This window comes from Doryrhamphus excisus, chromosome 1, assembly GCF_030265055.1.
Source record: "Doryrhamphus excisus isolate RoL2022-K1 chromosome 1, RoL_Dexc_1.0, whole genome shotgun sequence".
NCBI classification, from domain to species: domain Eukaryota; kingdom Metazoa; phylum Chordata; class Actinopteri; order Syngnathiformes; family Syngnathidae; genus Doryrhamphus; species Doryrhamphus excisus.
Genome location: NC_080466.1, coordinates 21210894 through 21232146, shown reverse-complemented (window position 1 = coordinate 21232146; position 21253 = coordinate 21210894). Strand labels below are relative to the sequence as shown.

Here is a 21253-nt window from a genome sequence, read left to right as displayed (position 1 = left end):
GGTATTTGTTTTTTTACAATTGGGACACGATGGACAGATTCCGGAATGGCAGTCCTTTAAAGAAAAACTGCACTTTTCTTTTTTCTTTTGCCCACAATCCTTATGTTAGACATGAACACATGTCTTCCTGTGTCTTTTTGGTGTGTTCTAAAGATATAAAAACAGCTAAAAAGAGCCAACTAATTGATGCATGTAATGGGACACACTTATTATTTCGTCTACTTGCTATTAAAAGATGTCCAAAAACCTCCAACAAGGTTTTATATACATCTTGTAACCATGTAATAACATGCACATTCATCATACCATGTAATAATACTGTATGATTTATTTAATCACACTGAACGATGAACAGCTTGTGTGTCTCCTTTCTTCCTTTTAACTAGCAGAATATGCCTGACACTACTTAGAGCACTGCGTTTTTCTCAGTGTTATAGAAATCTGTGCTTTTTGAAAATTAAATATAGTCCAAGTGCCAGAACCTTGTTAAGAAGGCGGGAAACATTATTAAATCCAAGAAAGAAGTACAAAGGTAGAAGAAAAGGTTCCCGGTGAACACGGGTTGCAGGGGGAACGGGTTAATGCAGATAGTGAGTCGGGCCAGTGTGTGTAACGCTCTAAGCGTCTACTCTTTAAAGTTACGTTTCTTCCATTCATCCCCCTCATCATCTTTGTGTTGGCGAGTCTTCAATACAGTTAAAAGTCATGTTAAATGTTCATTTATGCATTTCATTCATTTTTTATATGTTTTCCACTTTTTTTTCTGCATGTAAAACTATATTTATTATAAGCATGTAAAAAAATTTAGGGTGTCTGGAGCAGATTAATTGGATTTACAGTATACAGTATATACAGTAAAATTGATTGGACTTTCTAATGTTTTGGTTATCCTCAGACCGTTTGGAATGGATTAATGATGGTACCTCCTGGCTAGAAGTTTTCTCCCACCATTTTAAGTCAAAAAGGAGGCTTCGCTACCAATCTTAAAAAAGTCAGTCAGGGACTTGGCCAACTATGCCTCAGTTACAGAATTAGGAGCTGTAACTATGGTCGTTTTTGTTATTATGGGCATGCCTGCAGTGCAGCGTATCCAGTCATAGTGCTATCTTACTAGGTGCTAACATGCTAGTAACTTAGCTTTGAGCTATTTTAATGATGTCAAAAGCAAATATATACACACCATGATGTGTGATTGTGTGACTTTCGGTACTTAGCATGCTAACTGTTAGCTTGATAGCATTTTGTCTATTTTAGTCATGTCAAAATGCTAATTTTTACGTGACATGATATATATCAAAATGCCTTGGCACATTGCATAGGTGTGCTATGTTGCTAGCATGCTAACGTTAGCATTTTTAAAGTTAAATACAAAAGCCGCAAGTTTTGGGGATAGAATTTCACACCAGGTGGCATGCCAATCAAAAATGTCCTCATGATTTTTAATAAGTTAATTTTCTGAACTTTAATGAAAAGGTTGAAAAAATTTATGACGTGTGAATTTTGACTCTGTTCAACTGTTGAATTAGCGTGTTTTTGTAACTGCGTTTCAACCTCGTCAACTGAAAATAATTAAATGCACAAATGATTCAACTTCATTGAATAACTTCTTTTAAAAATTCAATTCAGAAGCCATTCACTCATTCATTGCAAAGACGTGGCCTTTAATATGACTCCTTTGTGCACAGACCAATGCCTCGTCATTTACCAATCTCTGTGTGTTTGTTGCGGCTTTTTGGGACTTTTCTCATTATTTTTTGCACAAAGCCAGCTCAAGCACTACAAATTGTTGCAGGCAGCGTGAGTATGGATGTAATGTCCCTCTTTCTTTCTGTGCAGGTTATCCTGGCCGAATTGTATTCCACAGGGTTTCAGCGTTCCTTCTCGGACGATGATGACTTGACAGCAATTGCTGATAGCGACGTTATCTACGCCTTTCAAGCTGCGCCTCACTACGGTCGTGGAGGCTCTTCACCACACTCAGGTATCCATGGTAACAGGATATGCATCTCATCATCACTCCTGCCCCGATTTTGTTCATTCCTCGTGTCAAATGTTCTACCGTTCATCCAGTCTCCTCTCTTTCCCAGTCTGATTGACTCGGGCGCATTCAGATTCATAAGACACCCGCTCTAGCGTTTCCACTTTGTTGGGGAGGTGGTCTGTCTCTGCAGGCTGATTTGCATATTCTTGCATTGTGCTTCTTTATGCATGACAGCACCTGAAGTCTTTTCATGACGTAAATGCGTCATTCAGAACGTTTATTCTTACTTGAGCTGTCTTTGAGTGAGCTTTTAATCGTGAGTCAGCGCTCAAGATATGTTATTTTAATTCATAAATACATGTGTATAAAAGTGATAATAATTAACAAAAAATCATGAGTAAATGTTTTAAAAGTTTAGATAATCAAACAGACTCCGACTTCCTCCCACATTCCAAAAACATGCTAGGTTAATTGGCGACTCCAAATTGTCCATAGGTATGAATGTTAGTGTGAATGGTTGTTTGTCTATATGTGCCCTGTGATTGGCTGGCCACCAGTCCAGGGTGTACCCCGCCTCTCGCCCCAAGACAGCTGGGATAGGCTCCAGCAACCCCCGCGACCCTCGTGAGGAAAAAGCGGTAGAAAATGAATGAATGAATGAATGAATATTTTCAGGCGGCACGGCGGGCTAGTGGTTACCACGCAGACCTCACAGCTAGGAGACCAGGGTTCAATTCCACTCTTGGCCATCTCTGTGTGGAGTTTGCATGTTCTCCCCGTGCATGCGTGGGTTTTCTCCGGGTACTCCGGTTTCCTCCCACATTCCAAAAACATGCTAGGTTAATTGGTGACTCCAAATTGTCCATAGGTATGAATGTGAGTGTGAATGGTTGTTTGTCTATATGTGCCCTGTGATTGGCTGGCGACCATTCCAGGGTGTACCCCGCCTCTCGCCCGAATACAGCTGGGATAGGCTCCAGCACCCCCTGTGACTCTTGTGAGGATAAGTGATAAAAAATGAATAAATGAATGAAAATCAAACACAATATATACAATATTATTTTAAAAATACAATGCCTTCCTCTTACCAGATACTCTTTGCAGTATTTAAGTAAGTATTTAAGTAAATACGTATATACCCTCATTCAGTGAGAAATGTGGGGAATTTTAATCTTTATGAATCAGCACATTGAATCGGCAATTCAAGCAGCTTCCCTATGGAGTGGACACCAGAGAGCCATACAATTAAATATGCTTTTAAGGATTTACAGTAAAAGTTCACAATATTGTACAGAGAATGCACTTCATAGACGATGTTAAATATAAACACTCACCTGCCTAATGTGTACGTCTCAGTGGGGCGACTGCAAGAGACATACAATATTTGTTTTGGATAGCTTTCCACGCTTTTAGTGCTATTGAGGATCAGTTGTACCTAATACACATACCAACTTAGCATCAGCTTTTAACAGTGAGTCTTTGCCACACTTTATTTAATAATTGATTTAATAATATTTAATATATTATTAATATATGGACTGGAATGGAATGGAATGGAATGGCCTTTATTGTCCTTATACAAGATGTACAACGAGATTGGAGAGCTTCTCCTTTCAGTGCAGTAGTCAAGTTTAAAAAAAAAAAAAGTATAGAAAAGTAAAAAAGACAATTTAAGAAGATATATACAAGATATCCAAAATATACACATAGTATTGCACAGGAGCATATGCAGGAGCAGACATATTGCAGATATATTAATTGTAGTGCAATGATAAATGGGTCATAGTGCAAATAATGACTGGTGAATACAGATGAGTAAAGTCACATGAGTGTATTGTATTGGGTTGTTAAATAAATAAATATGATTGAGGTAGTAACAGAAATATGATTGAGGTAGTAACAGTAACATTTATAATATAATTAATATTTTTTATACATAATAATTTAATATGTAATAATATAAAATTTAATATTTCATTTAAATATTAGTAAATAACTGCACAACTGAACAATGCAGTTTTTAAACTGAAACTCATCCACAAATGGCAAAAGCATGGAACATTGGTGAACCGTCCAACCAAAATTACCTCAAGAGCACAGTGCAACTCATCCAAGAGGTCACAAAAGACCCCACAACAACATTCAAAGAACTGCAGGCTTAGTTAAGGCAGAGTTAATGTCAGTGTTCATGGCTCCACCTTAAGAAAGACACTGAACAAAAAGAACAGTAAGTGTTGTGGCAGTGTGATGGTCTAGGGCTGTTTTGGGGCTTCAGGACCTGGAGGACTTGCTGTGATAAATGGAACCATGAATTCTGCTGTCTACCAAAAAAAGAAATCCTGAAGGAGAATGTCCAGCCATCAGTTTCTGACTTTCTGCAGAAGGACAATGATCCAAATCATACCAGCAAGTCCACCTCTGAGTGGCTGAAGAAAAACAAAGTGAAGACTTTGGAGTAGTCTAGTCAAAGTCCTGACCTGAATCTTATTGATATGCTGTGGCATGACCTTAAAGGGGACCTATTATGCTCATTTTCGGTCCTTTGTATTGGGTTTTGAACTTCTATAAAGCATCTACACACATCAACTGCCACAGAAAGCTTTCCAGATCTTCCAGAATCTCACCTATTCCAGCTGCGTTTCCTTGGATTTCCTTGAACGGTCTGCTTATTTTATTCCACCCATGACCCGCCTCCGGGTTTAGGGGTCTCAAACTGGCGGCCCACGGGATGCTAGTTTGAGGCCCCCACCTTGATATGAAAGTTTAACCGCGTGAGTTTGATATGGATGCCGCATGGTATTATGTACCCAGAAATGACAGCTTAAAGCTGTGTGCACACCGGACACAATTGACGCGATTTTGAAAGTTACGACGCTGCGGCCAGATGTAACAATGCTAATTTGCTAATTGGGTGAAATGGTTAAGTTTCATTTATGTTCATATTAAAAGGTTAACTAACTCTTAATACTGTTAATTTGAATCTGGGAAAAAAATAATTTCACTACCCATCAACTATATGTGGTTTCTTAAGTTTTTCTTATTTGCTGTTTTATTATTATTATTATTATTATTTAATTTATTTATTTATTACTGATTGATTTATTTTCTTTATTTTGATTTATTTATTTTATCTTATTTTATTGAAGATAGTTTATTTTTATTTTTTAATAAAAAAATAAATAATAAATTTATTATATAGATAAAAAATAAAAAAAATTAAAAAATATATATATTTTTTAAACCTGATGCGGCCCAGCCTCACCCAGACCTTCAACCCAGTGGCCCCCAGGTAAATTGAGTTTGAGACCCCTGGTCTACCGGTATATTTCAGTATATTGATGAAGGCAATATACGTATATTCCGAAATGTGTCAAAATGACAGCCATGTCTTGAGTTACTGGGCAGTAAATCTATACAATGGGCACAAATACTGTACATCTGTGATTCAGCATTCATGATACTGCTAATTTTGAGGTTGTTGGTCAAACTTTCCATAAATCTCAATTTTATGTGAGAGCCTTTCCTTCATTAAATTCATTCATTCATTCATTTTCTACCACTTATCCTCACGAGGGTCGCGGTGGGGTGCTGGAGCCTATCCCAGCTGTCTTCGGGCGAGAGGCAGGGTACACCCTGGACTGGTCGCCAGCCAATCACAGGGCCCTTCATTAAATGCTAAAAACCAAACCAATGTTGCATTTTGTGGTTTGAATAGGGAGCAAACTATTACTTCAAAATCCTGATGCAAAAATTCACAATGCATTATCAAAACAAAAAATGTTCACAGTCTGGAGTTTAACCAAGAAAATTGATAATTGTGGCCTTTTTTGCGATGTGCTTCTGACGCCACAAAGTGGCAGCAAAAACATTCCGACTGCTCAATATTGAGTGAAAGTGGTGTGTATGTATGAGATAGATATGAGACAAGTATAACATGCAATTAAAATCCAGGAAAGTGACTGTTTAAACAGGGGTGAGATATTAAATAAGGGCAAAATACAGGGGAAAATTGGATGGTATGGACCTGTCATCGTAGCTGAGAGACAGTAAAGCAGGGACTGGAAGAAGGTAGCAATCTGTTGCCTCGCTCCTTTCTTGTCCCTCGTCTTTCAACAAAGGGCGCAGGTGGTGTGTGTGCACCAATGCTTGTTTACAGCGACAACCTTTGACTCACGCGAGAGCCAAGCCTATACAGCCTCTTGGGTATTTTAGTCACTGTCGTGCCCAGTTTTCATGATAGAGGTCACTCACTTGCACATCATGTCAGAAGTTTCTACCATCAGGTTTTTGTATTTCACAGCATGTCTGTTTCTGTTTCTGTTTCTGGGATTGTGGAAATGTGTTTGACGGTGTCAGTCACAACAGAGCATTGTTATCTTTGTGAAAACAGACCTTTTCATCCATGTTATTGTCTTCCACTGGTATTGACTTCATCCTCTTCACCTTCAACAAAGAGCAGCAGGGATGGAATGTGGGGACTGAAGACGATAGTAAGAGTCTGGCAGGAGGCTTTAGCAACACCACGTTGAACAATTTATTATTCTGACCTGTTAACCACTTGGTGGGAAGGTGTACAATACTGAAATATACAGTATATATAGCTTCTGTATTGGTATGTTCTAAAGCAGGGGTGTCCAAACTTTATCCACCAAGATCCAAGAATGGCAACCCAGAAAGCAACCCAGGTTGAATACATTTAAAGAAAAAGCAGCCTCCACCTGAAGCTTTGTGTTATACGTGATAAAGTGTATGATTATGAACAATACAATTTTTTTGCTGTTTACATTTTTTACATCCAATATTTAAATATTTTGACTTTATCCTAGTAATATTACAACATTTTTCCCAACCTAATTGCACATTATTTGTTTGGTATTTCCCAATGATATTACAACTTTTGAATTTAGTTTTTCAACATTATGCTTCTGAAATAATTGTATTCCTATTTGTATGACCTTTAGATGACCACTTTTATATCTTTTCATAACTTTACTCTCCTAATATTTTTACATTATTCTTATACAATTGCTACTCTTTTTACAGATTTTTTTTTCTTTTTTATTTGTATTTTGTTTGATATTTTCCAATGATATTACAACTTTTTTTTTCTTTTTTATTTGTATTTTGTTTGGTATTTTCCAATGATATTACAACTTTTGTTTTCAACGTTATGCTTCTGAAATAATTGTATTCCTATTTTGTATTCTTGTAAATGTGTGACCTTTAGATGACCACTTTTATGTCTTTTCGTAACTTTATTCTCCTAATATTTTTACATTATTCTTATACAATTGCTACTTTTTTTACAGATTTTTTTTTTTAATTTGTATTTTGTTTGGTATTTCCCAATGATATTACAACTTTTGAATTTTGTTTTCAACATTATGCTTCTGAAATAATTGTATTCCTATTTGTATTCTTGTAAATGTATGACCTTTAGATGACCACTTTTATATCTTTTCATAACTTTATTCTCCTAATATTTTTACATTGTTCTTATACAATTACTACTCTTTTTACAGATTTTTTTTCTTTTTTGTTTGTATTTTGTTTGATATTTTCCAATGATATTACAACTTTTTTTTCTTTTTTAATTGTATTTTGTTTGGTATTTTACAATGATATTGCAATTTTTTCCCTTTTTTATTTGTATTTTGTTTGGTATTTTACAATGATATTCTAACTTTTGAATTTTGTTTTCAACATTATGCTTCTGAAATAATTGTATTCCTTTTTTGTTTTTTTGTAAATGTATGACTTTTAGATGACCACTTTTATATCTTGTCATAACTTTATTCTCCTAATATTTTGACATTATTCTTATACAATTCCTACTTTTTTTACAGATTTTTTTTATTTGTGTTTGCAGAATATGCAGCGCGCCACTAAAAATTAATTAATTAATTAAAAAATATTTGCGTGCTTTAAGTCAGTAATGCTTTCACTCGCCTTTGGACATCAACCAACAGACCTGTTTCTCATCACAGTTTTGTTTCGCGTCTGGCATTGCCTTTATCCATTAGCCCATTGCTGTGTGCATGTACATGTGTGTTTCCCCAATTTTGACAAGATTTTCTTCCTGTCTGCTCGTCTCTCTGCAGGGTATCACCACAGCCTCCCCAGTTCCCCCTACAGCTCCACGGCTGGGCCTGGAGGTCAAAGGTTACCATCATCCGGCACACTGTCCACTGAATACCTGAGCCAGGGCGGCTCTTCCTCCAAGGTTCTGCTCCTCATCTGCAACACATCCGGATCCGGCCCACAAGCTGTCAGGTGAGCTGAGGGCCAGTGAATAAATAGGCAGACAGTATTTTCAACCACTGTGACCTTTCAACTTGAGTCACCTGTCAATGATGGATTTGATGGCACCTCCAGGCCCATGTTCTTCCTGGTGATTTGATATCAGATCTCGTTTTTTTTTTTGTTTTTTTTTCTTCAACTATCTATACAGGTTTGGACCTCCATTTATCATGCTCGAAGACAGGAGCATCTCTTGGGAGCAGCTGCAGCAGAGCATCCTCAGCAAGCTCTATTATCTGATGCTCAACAGAGCTCAGGCTCAGGTAATACCATCAGCTGCAGGGTTTACTGTTCTTGTTTCAGGGGGCCCGAACAGACATGTTGGGATAAGTATCCTTTTGGGGTAATGCTGATTGGGTTTGTATTAGGGCAGGGGTGCTCATTAAGTCGATCGCGATCTACCGGTCGATCGCGGAGGTGGTACTGGTCGATCGCTGGTCGATCGCGGCGTGACATTAAAAAAATATCATCCCAGCATCAATGCCGTCACTTGATTGATATACAGGGCAGCCATTCAGATGACAACTGAATGTTGCCCTTCGGGTGACCAATCAAATCAAACAACGTCTCTAAGTGCAGCAGAACTTACGATGTCAGCCTATCATCCATCCCCGTTACTTGATTGACATACAGGACAACCAGTCAGATGACAACTGAATTTTGACCTTTAGGTCACCGCTCATGCGTAAACAACGATGCAAAGTGCTAAGCTAGTCGGCGAATTGCGTCAGATTTTAAGCCCTCGCTAAAGTTTATGGTCACTAAAATGAGTGAAGGAGCTGGACCAAGTAAAAAGGCAAAAACTGGACCAAGTAAAAAGGCAAAAACATATCACTTCCATACGGATATGGAATATTATACGGATATTATGATACGGATATTATCCATGACTGATAAACATTTGGAAGTGTGCTTGAGGCTGGCTATCAGCAGCTACTGTCCGGACTATGCATCCCTGGCTGGTTCAATTCAGTGCAAGTCATCAAAGTAAACTCAGGTAATTACAAAAAATGTTAATAGTTAATTATGTGTGTTTTGCAATATTGGCTCATTTGGTTATGTAAGGTAGATCAACATACATTGTACGTACAAATAATCCCCAATACATTTGAAAATAAATAGATGTTTTGCATTTTTGTAGTAGGTAGATCATTTTGACTCGGTCATTTTAAAAGTAGCTCGCATGCTGAAAAAGTGTGAGCACCCCTGTGTTAGGGTGTAGGGTGTAAGAAAATATCGTTTCGGTGATATATCGCGATACTGTATCGATATTAAAAAGTATGATATCGATATTTTTAGGCATTTATCATAGACTGTATGTGGTATTTATTCAAGTGCAGACATGGCAAAGGTTCATTTCTGATTTTAATTTAAACCTCCGATCGTTAGGTGGCAGGACTTACGTAGTCAATTAGGCAAGGACGTTGAACGAGATTCACGAGTGAAACGTCCTCACACATGAACACAGTTCAACATGGCCGAATGCGAGCACATAACATCGGCCCCTGCGGCGTACAAGGCTGAAGTGTGGACACATTTTGGATTTCTACACAAAGTAGGGTGTGCAGAAATTGAGAAAACCCATGCCGTTTGTAAAATGTGTCGTGCCCGAATAAAGTATTCGGGGAAACACGACAAATCTGCGAGTCACCACTTAGTGAGACACCATGAGGACCTGTTGCTAGCAAGCAATGCGAAGGTCCTTTTGTATACTACAAAAGTAGTACTGTGATATTGCAGGTATTTTTTTTTTCAAATTGATATAATTGATATCACTCTGCATTTTTTCACAGCTAATAGAATGTGAACATTTGAGCAGCATCTAATTTAATATATTTGTTTTTTATGTTTTTTTTGTAAATTTAAAGCTGCATGTTAAAGCTTTATTTATCCAAAGGCTACACTTTTAAGTTTTTACAGAGGAAAGTTTGTGAACATACTGTTCTAATCGAATAACAATGTGTTTAGTCAGTGCATATTGCTGGTGTAATTCAGTTTTTCCAGGAAATAATCTTTAACTACAAGAAAAACAAAAAAATATATTGCCTTGTTAACAGTATTGTGATATATCGTATTGTGATACGTATCGTATCGCCAGATTCTTGCCAATTCACACCCCTAGTTTGTATACTGTTATGTATATTTTTATGAATGAAGCGACGACTTACATTTTTATGCCGAATTCAAATAACTACAAACTGTTGTGTTCGATGCGTTGAGCTGTTTAAATCAGTTGCGTTGATGTGTGTTATACACTTCGCCAAGGCATAAAACATACATTTGCAGTCAAGGTTGAATGCTGTATGATTTACCGCGTGAAGAGTGAATCATTGCACTGTTTACTTGTGAACGCCTCAAATTGCTGACATCTGGTCGGTCATAGTGACAAGTGTCATCTTTCATGTACCTATTTTCTTCCTTCCATTCAAAGTGCATATCCTGCATTACGTGCTGACATTTATAGAAAAATAGCACATTGCAAGCACATAATCACCTCGGTCATAGAAGAATCATTGGGATTCTGTGTGTCACCACTCAGCCACTGCAAGTACTGGGTATTTCTTTGAAAGAAAATTGCATTACTTACCGAAAAATGTTTTTGCCTCACTCCAACTTCTTTTTGCATTTTGAAGACTTTACATGTGTGATGAAGTAAACCCTACATCAGGGGTGCTCACACTTTTTCAGCATGCGAGCTACTTTTAAAATGACCGAGTCAAAATGATCTACCCACTACAAAAATGCAGAACATCTATTTATTTTCAAATGTATTGAGGATTATTTGTACGTACAATGTATGTTGATGTACCTTACATAACCAAATGAGCCAATATTGCAAAACACACATAATTAACTATTAACATTTTTTGTAATTACCTCCACATTACTCCACATTTCCCTTCTTTGGTACTGCGATGGTAGAATGGCATATGAGGCAAACGCACTTCGAAAAAGACATTGTGGAAAAAAAAGTCCACCTCCCATTCCGTATGGAAGTGATATGTTTTTGCCTTTTTACTTGGTCCAGCTCCTTCACTCATTTTAGTGACCATAAACTTTAGCGAGGGCTTAAAATCTAACGCAATTCGCCGACTAGCTTAGCACTTTGCATCGTTGTTTACGCATGAGCGGTGACCTAAAGGTCAAAATTCAGTTGTCATCTGACTGGTTGTCCTGTATGTCAATCAAGTAACGGGGATGGATGATAGGCTGACATCGTAAGTTCTGCTGCACTTAGAGACGTTGTTTGATTTGATTGGTCGCCCGAAGGGCAACATTCAGTTGTCATCTGAATGGCTGCCCTGTATATCAATCAAGTGACGGCATTGACGCGAGGATGATATTTTTTTAATGTCACGCCGCGATCGACCAGCGATCGACCAGTACCACCTCATCGCGATCGACTTAATGAGCACCCCTGCCCTACATGAATGTCCTGTAGGGCCTCAAGTTGTCATGGCAACTCCTGAGGCGGTCCTATCTCGGCCTAAAAAGCTTAGCACATGGCTAATAAACTCATTTATCAGTATTTATTAATCAAAGCAACCGCAACAGTTTTCAGGTGGTAACAGATTGTTGACAGACAAACGGGGGTGTGATTGAGGTGCTTCTTTTCGCTCATTTTGATTCCGTTTGGTTGATTACATTTTTAATGTTTCAAAAGTTGTGTTTAACCATTGTAGTATTTTGTCCTTTCCTCTTTTATGATGTGTTGTGGCGCCACCCAGAGTTTAACTTAAGACAATACAACTTCACACATTGCTGCTTTTGGTGTTTTGTTTTTTTTTTTTATCTCAGACTTATTACATAGGAAAGTTAGAAACATTTGCAGATGACACAACTGCAATCTGCTCAGGGGTAAATAAACATAAATTACAGTAAACATAAATTGTCATTTAAAGTCTTTTTCTCCATAAAATGTGTTTTGTTAATATTTTTGGGTGTCTGGAGCACATGAATTGGATTTACGTTATTCCCTGTGGGAAAAATCGCCTTCGTTTTCACACATTTTGTTTTTCATCTGTACATATGGTTTGCATTCTGGACGCCTCGGGTTCGAATCTCCAGTAGTAAGCGTCATCGGAATTCGTCAGGGAGAGCATCCGTAATATAAAGGGCTCAAGCCAAAAATCAGAAACAAACATATCAGTGATTGATGGAACATAGTGAAGGCGTAGCATCATAAGCAAGCTCCACTTCTTCCAATTATACGTGTGAATTTATGTGTTGTGATATGTTTGGCTTGAATTTAGGGATTTTTTGTTTTGAGCTATTAAATATTTGAACATGTTTGAAATAAACCTTCAAACCTTCAGTTAATGTTATTTATTTTCAGCTACCGAGGCCCGCTCTGAATTAACTACCCATGCAGGGGGAGCTTGCGATATTGACTTATTGAAACTGTACACTGCAGTTGCCCAAAAGTGCTAATATTAATTGTATTTAATTTTTTTTTTCCCATGTATGTTTATTGTTTTTTTTTTTTTTTATAACACAGATATACAAAATATAAACTCAGAACACAAAACATAATATACAAAACATAACATCAATACAACAAAGCAGGTTGCCAGCCCGCCCACCCCCTACCCCGTTGAGGACCCATATAAAACCTCACTTGAATCTTGCAGTGCATGTTACATTCATCATTGAGCTTGATTTGTATTTACAAGATATTGAACAAAAGGTTGCCACGATGTTTCAAAATGTTGAAGTCTGTCTTTCAAGATATATCTTATTCTTTCCAGATGGAGTGTGTTCGTCAACTCCTCTAGCCACATCTTAGTTGATGGTACACTTACTTTTCCATAGCATTAGAATCATTTTTTTCGCTACAATGAGACCATATGAAATGAAACATTGTTGTGCCTTATTTAACATTTGAAAGGATTCAGAAACCCCAACGATGATGAGCAAAGGCTCTGGCTTTAACACAATCCCCAAAACCTTGGACATTATATCAAAAACACCAGACCAAAAAGAGTATATTTTGGGGCAAAGTGCATAACTATGAAGATGAGTTGCCTTCGAAGATTTGCACTTGTCACAGATAGGCGAGACATCTGGGTATATATTATGTAGTTTTTCCTTTGAGAAATGGAGCATGTATATAATTTTAAATTGAATAAGGCAATGTCTGGCACTGTGCGAGCATGTATTCATCTTTTCAAGTGCACTATCCCAGAGATCATCTGTAATCGATTCGCCAAGTTCTTTCTCCCATTTATGCTTATGTATATGAGCTGGAGAGGGAGTCATTGACAGGAGGGCTTTGTAGATGCGTGTTATCAGTTTTGGTTCGTCTATTGTCAATTTCAGGCACTCATTTATTAATGTTTTTGACTCATTCCGAAAGTCCTCCATATGTTTACGTATATAATCCCTAATTTGCAGATATTGAAAGAAAGAATTATTTTCCAATCCAAATTTATGCTGTAGTTGAGAGAATGAGGCAAAAATACCCTGTATATATAGAGTATTTAATTATTTAATGTTAGCACTAACCTTGCTCTACGGTAGAATTAAGATTAACTAAACAATCCCAGAAGCACTATCACGTGTGTGTGTGTGTGTGTGTTACTTATGTGCATAGGTAACATTATTGTGTTTTTTATACTGCTGCAGCACAACAAGACTAATGACTTTCCATCGATCTACAGAACACAAGGGTGCTGTTTAAGATTCGAGTGGTGGGTGGATCGGCTGCCTATAGCTACCTGTTACCTCAAGATAGCAGGCCTCTGCATCACACTGCCATTGACAGGTAGGACCCGCTTCACACACCTATACTGTACGACTACGCGTACTACGATGCACACGCCGCCTCTGAGCCATACACAACCATCACAAAAATATGATATATAATGCACTTTTATAGGTTTAAGATCCATATCTGCAGTACAGTCATCCCTCACCACTTTGTGGTTCGGCTAAAGTCATCTGGGATAGGCTCCAGCATACCCTCACGACCCTAATGAGGATAAGCGGTATAAAAAATGGATGGATGTGTTCTTACCATTTTAACCTATATAAGAACTACATAGCGGACGAGTGGTTACCACACAGGCCTCGCAGCCAGGACACCCTAGTTCAATTCCACCCTCGGCCATCTCTGTGTGGAGTTTGCATGTTCTCCCCGTGCATGCGTGGGTTTTTTCTCTGGGTACTCCGGTTTCCTCCCACATTCCAAAAACATGCTAGATAGATAGATAGATAGATAGACTCCCTTTATTGTCATTGCACAAAAACACAGTAGTGAAATTGCCAACGAAATGTCGTTGCCTGGCTCCCATATAATAACAGACACAAAAGAAGATAAGTAATAATAAATAATAATAATAATAATAATAATGTGGAGAATAAATAGATATAATAGACACCAAATATGAACAACATAATGTAAAGTGCAGCGTGAACAGTAAATTGCCCAAATAATTTAAATAATTAAATAAATAATAATAATGTAAGTAAGGTAGAGGGGCTTATTTGGCATTCAGCAGTCTGATGGCCAGGGGGAAGTAGCTGTCTCTGAACCTGGTCGTCCTACAGCGGATGCTGCAGAACCTTCTCCCCGATGCCAGGCGAGAGAACAGTCCATGCTGGGGGTGTGTGGGGTCAGAGCAGATCCGATGGGCTCTAGATACACACCGGCTGTTTGCTATGTCCTTAATGGGGGGGAGTTGGGTCCCGATGATCTTCTCCGCTGTCCTCACCACTCTCTGCAGTAACGTCCAGTCCGAGGCCTTGCAGCTCCCAGACCAGACGGAGATGCAGTTGGTCAGCAGGCTCTCGATGGTCCCTCTGTAGAAGGTGGTAAGGATAGGAGGGGAGAGGGAGGCTCTTTTCATCCGCCGCAGGAAGTGCAGTCGCTGCTGTGCCTTCCTCGCCAGAGCGGAGGTGTGGAGTGACCAGCCGAGGTTGTCTGTGATATGCACCCCCAAGTACTTGGTTGTGTTCACAACTTCTACGGCTGTGTCGTTGATGCTGAGTGGAGTGTGGCTGGGTCTGGATCTCCTGAAGTCGACGATGATCTCCTTTGTTTTGTCAACATTCAGGATCAGGTTGTTCGCCTTGCACCAATCCACAAGGTGTCGCACTTCCTCCCTGTAAGCCAGTTCGTTGTTGTCCTGAATGAGGCCCACAACTGTTGTGTCGTCCGCGTACTTCAGGATATGGTTGCTGCTGTACTTGGGGCGACAGTCATGGGTCATTAGGGTAAACAACAGGGGGCTCAGAACACATCCCTGGGGTGAGCCGGTGTTCAGGGAGATGACACTGGATGTGTTGTCGCCCACTCTGACATACTGGGTTCTATCTGTGAGGAAGTCAAGCAGCCAGTTGCACAGGGAGGTCTTGAGGCCCAGTGGCTCCAACTTGCGTACCAGGTCCTGGGGGATGATCGTGTTGAATGCTGAGCTGAAGTCCAGGAACAGCATCCGTACATGGGTGTTTTTCTTCTCCAGGTGCTCCAGGCTCAGGTGGAGAGCAGTGGAGATGGCGTCTTCAGTGGAGCGGTTTGGCTGGTACGCGAATTGGAAAGGGTCGAGTGATGGGGGGAGTATGGAGGTGATATGGTCTTTAACCACCCTCTCGAAACATTTCATAATGGTTGATGTGAGTGCAACGGGCCGAAAGTCGTTCAGACATGTAATGGATGGTTTCTTGGGCACTGGAATTATTGTGGCGGACTTGAAACACGGGGGGACTACAGCTTGGGCCAGTGAGGTGTTGAAGTGTTGAAGATGTCTGTGAGCACGTGGGCCAGCTGGTCTGCACATTCCTTGATCACCCGTCCTGGAATGCTAGGTTAATTGGCCACTCCAAATTGTCCATAGGTATGAATGTGAGTGTGAATGGTTGTTTGTCTATATGTGCCCTGTGATTGGCTGGCCACCAGTCCAGGGTGTACCCCGCCTTTCGCCCGAAGACAGCTGGGATAGGCTCCAGAAAATGAATGAATGAAGTACATGCATCAGGGAAAGTTAGAATACTTTGTTGTCAAAGTCTGATCACCTCTTAGTGAGTTAGTTATCTATCTATCTATCTATCTATCTATCTATCTATCTATCTATCTATCTATCTATCTATCTATCTATCTATCTATCTATCTATCTATCTATCTATCTATCTATCTATCTATCTATCTATCTATCTATCTATCTATCTATCTATCTATCTATCTCTATCTATCTATCCTTATCTATCTATCTATCTATCTATCTATCTATCTATCTATCTATCTATCTATCTATCTATCTATCCATCTATCCATCTATCCATCTATCCATCTATCCATCTATCTCTATCTATCTCTATCTATCTATCTATCTATCTATCTATCTATCTATCTATCTATCTATCTCTATCTATCTCTATCTATCTATCTATCTATCTATCTATCTATCTATCTATCTATCTATCTATCTATCTATCTATCTATCTATCTATCTATCTATCTATCTATCTATCTATCTATCTATCCTTATCTATCTATCTATCTATCTATCTATCTATCTATCTATCTATCTATCTATCTATCTATCTATCTATCTATCTATCTATCTATCTATCTATCTATCTATCTATCTATCTATCTATCTACGTATCTATCTATCTATCTATCTATCTATCTATCTATCTATCTATCTATCTATCTATCTATCTATCTATCTATCTATCTATCTATCTATCTATCTATCTATCTATCTATCTATCTATCTATCTATCTATCTATCTATCTATCTATCTATCATCCTTCCATCCACCCCCTCCCCCTCTCTCTTATGGCTTTTCCCCTTCAGGGGTCGCCACAGCAAATCAATCTCCTCCATCCAACCCTGTCTTCTGCATCTGTCTCTCTCACACCAACTACCCTCATGTCCTCCTTCACTACATCCATAAACTTCCTCTTTGGTCTTCCTCTACACCTCCTACCTGTCAGCTCTAAACGCAGCATCCTTCTACCAATATATTCATCTCTCCTCTGGACATGTCCCAACCATCTCAGTCTGGCCTCTCTGACTTTATCTCCAAGGCCTCTGACATGTAATGTCCCTCTGATGTACTCGTTCCTGATCCTATCCATCCTGGTCACTCCCAATGAGAACCTCAGCATCCTCATCTCTGCTACCTTCACTTCTCTTTCCTGTCTTTTCCTCAGTGGATATTTTCATAGTTAGAGCATGAAAATCCTGTTAACAAACGCCTTAATATGGTTTATAACACATTTAGAGCCCTCTAACCATGAAATAAGCCACCTTTACACGTGTATTACCCAATACCGTAGACATAATAACAGTAAATAAGCCACCTCTTGTAGCAGAGGTTCAACCAACGGTCGTACCCTTCTCTCCAGCACCCTGGAATAGACTTTCCCAGGGAAGCTGAGGAGTGTGATCCCCTCTATAGTTGGAACACACCCTCCGGTTATCCTTCTTAAAGAGGGGGGTCCACCAAGGTGGAATGAATTATCAAACCTGCAATAAAAGCCTGTTTTTCCAGCTATAAGTCTGCTAAATTTACCAAAATATGCATATTTTTTAAATGAATAGTAAGCGGGCATGTTTCTTGACTTGTTTTGACTTTGCCCCTGCCCCTGCCATCTTACAGTGGATTGCTCAGAAAAGTAATAGCACAGCATGCATGTTTTGCCAAATCTAATGAATCATAAGGGGACTTTTTCCACTGCAGCATGAAGAAATTCCCACATCAAAAAAAGAGTAATCGCCTACTCGAGCAAACGCGATCACATGCTGACATGACTTGACTAACTTCTGTAAATAAGCATTAACCGTGTCTCCATGCAAGAGCTGCAGCCTTTCTAAGAGAGCGACATTACTTAGAAAAACGAAACGAATTTCCCCTTAAATATTTTTTTCTATAAATGTAATGGTTTTGAAAGTACACCCATTTGCGGTTGTGTCATCAGTTTGACAGCGTGACACTATCCCTCGAGGCACGAAAGATTCTCTATGGTACACGTCCTGAAAGATTGCTGCTTTCAAATCACTGTAGAAAATAATGACAAGGTTGCTCTTTGTGTTGTTCCAAAGTATATCATTTTGGGGGTTTTCAAACAGGAACAATGTTAGTCCTCAGCTTTGATTCTGACGAGGCTTAAAAGATTAGTTTGTCTCTGGGGCCCTTTTAAGCTGTCTAATTTTTTGCCACTTAAAAAGTCCGGGAAAGGCTGAGAATCTGGTGTGTACAGTTCATTATGAGACATATACTTTATTTACATGCGGTACTGTCCAGTAGGGGTGAAACAGTACAGCATAATCACGGTCGGGTACTCTAAGGCAGTGTTTTTCAACCTTTTTTGAGCCACGGCACGTTTTTTACATTGGAAAAATCTTGTGGCACACCACTAACCAAAAATGTTCCAAAATGTCACCACAACCTCACACGTGCATCAATAAGTCTATGGGAGGAACAAGGTAGGTGTTGCCACATGGACCAATACAGTAAACCTCAGATATATCGGATTCAATTGTTCCCACTGGTTTTGTCCGATATAAGCGAAATCCGTTATATGCGTATACCGGAAAATGTCCGTTTTACGCATATATCGGATTTATATCCGGTATATGCGTGAATCGGATTTTATCCGTTATAAAAAGGCACTTCCTTGACTATGTTTCCAATGTACCTGGACGCGCAGGCAACGCTGCAAACGCTGCAAATGACGTCGTATAGCGGCCTGTCACGATTCGGCGAATCGGAGCGCCACGATGCGGCCATCCGATATATGCGAGGGAAATTTAATGGAAATGCATTGGAACGGGACTGGAGATTTTGTCCGAAATAGGCGAAATCCGTTATAAAAAATCCGATATATGCAATGAATTTTTATTGGAAATGCATTACAGAAAAATTGGTTCTTTTTTATCTGTCCGTTGTGAGCGAATTTCCGATATATCCGAGTCCGATATATCCGAGGTTTACTGTATTTTATTTGCTTATTTGTTTATTTGTTTATTTGCTCTGCCAGTCTTTACACCACAGACACTCAACAGTAGCCACATTTTTACATGACGAGTTTTCTCTTTCCAAATGACCTTTCGGGAAACAATGGTATCCATGGAAAGGAATATTCCAATCTCTTGTCTACATGCACCGTGAAAATCAACCAGAATAGTCAATAGGGCATGCCCAGTAAAACGTAAACATCAACATCACGTGATACCGGCTTCCCCAAGTTTTTCTTTCACTTGTTGGAATAACTCCGTATTGCCAGTTTTTCGTCTGTCCAGTCTTGAAATTTAGTTTGAATCAAAAACAAACTTTGCTTAGTCCAATGCCGATTGCTGGCCTCCATTTTTAAAAGTGAAGAACGTCTGGATCTGCGTGTTACGTCATATCTGAGCATGCGATGAAAGAACGCACCCAGGATCAATTTAAACAGGAAAAGATCAAATTCAATCTTTCTAATATTTTATAATTAAACTCGGGACATGTTTTATATAGATATATATATATATTCTTTTTTAATAAAACTGCACTTGTGAATGGCGTATAGAAGGGTTTAGATTCTGTTTCACAGATGGCGCTAATGCACACCAAAGCTGCTTGCCAACCGCCAATAAACAACAGAAGAAGAAAAACACCACGAAGAAGAACGCACCCTGACAACTTTCCCTTTGAGCGGGTACAAGATACCTGAATTGGATTGGTTAAAGGAATATTCCATCCCTGTTCAATTCTTTCCGTTTGAGCAATTAAACCAAATGCAATTGGAATATTTGGGTCCATATATTCATGGCTATTGACATAATATTTGCAAATGATGATTAATCAATGTTAACTATAAAAAGTGATATTGGATAATTCCTCACGGCACACCTGACCTGACCTGGTTTCTCAAGGTACACTAGTGTGCCGCGGCACAGTGGTTGAAAATCACTGCTCTAAGGAATGGAATGGACTTTCCACACTGTTCTAGATGGGTACCGCAGCATAAAAATACTAAAAATCTGAGATGTATGACCTAAAATAAGCATAACAATCTGCCAACAGAATAAAGAACATTTGAATATGTTTACCACAGCCTGGCATGAAACCATATTAGAACTCAAAAGGCACTTGGGAGAATACCAAACTCATGATTGCAGTCTGATTTCACACAAATGGCTCCTGGAATAGGGCATTTTTTTTTAAAAAAGATTTCATTCGTATTGTTACATGTATACTAAAAAAAATTGCATCTATTATCTTTCTGAGCTTCGGTGAAGGACCCTCACATCTCACACGAGTCACGCATGGTGATGGCTTGACCTTCCTTTTTTTTTTTTTTTTTCTTCAATGTGACTTTCAAGATAGCCAAATGAGGTACCACTGAATAATTTGCTTTGTTTATTTTGTTATTCCCTTTCAGGGCATTGAAATGTTGTGGCCCTGGGGGACCTCCACATGTGAAGGTTGTCATTGAGTGGGAGCAAAAGCTTAAGGACTGGTAAGAATTCAGTGCAGGGGGGGGGGGGCAATGCACCTACATTATTGTGGCTGTCAGACTGTCCAAGCACATTTTTGCAGGTGGTACACTACAGCGACAGTATGTGTGTGTTTGTGTGTGTGTGCACGCTTCAGTCTGTTTGGTAGTATCCAGGAGGAAGTAGTACAAGACGCAGAGAGCGTGAGGAACCAGCAGCAGCAGCATCTACAGCAGCATAGCTGTACCCTGGATCAATGTTTCCAGCTGTATACCAAAGAAGAGCAGGTCAGAGCCAAGATCAAACACAAGCGACATGCTGAAATTCATACTTAATTGCAGGGTTGCTCCCCAGCTGTAGTGGTTTTTTGAAGTGTTGCCTATCCCTCATGCTTTTGTTTTGGTCTGGTTACTCTTTGGCTTTCATCTAATTTCATCAGTCCATCCTGCTTTCAAAACGCGCTTTGATACATTCATTACCAGTACAGTCACAGCCCAAACGTTTGGGATTTACTTAATTTTTGTGCTTCAACTTCCACACAGAC

At 39.1% G+C, this 21253-nt stretch overlaps 1 protein-coding gene across 1 annotated transcript in view; it reads left to right on the top strand.

Moving 5' to 3' along the window:
* Positions 1-21253, top strand: part of usp43a (ubiquitin specific peptidase 43a) — a 75601-nt gene that overhangs the window by 38434 nt on the left and 15914 nt on the right. Inside the window, exons 6-11 of the mRNA XM_058065343.1 lie at positions 1837-1981; positions 8083-8254; positions 8433-8544; positions 13942-14045; positions 20655-20732; positions 20867-20996. Of these exons, the coding sequence (XP_057921326.1) occupies positions 1837-1981; positions 8083-8254; positions 8433-8544; positions 13942-14045; positions 20655-20732; positions 20867-20996 (741 nt within the window). The remainder of the gene's footprint in view (positions 1-1836; positions 1982-8082; positions 8255-8432; positions 8545-13941; positions 14046-20654; positions 20733-20866; positions 20997-21253) is intronic.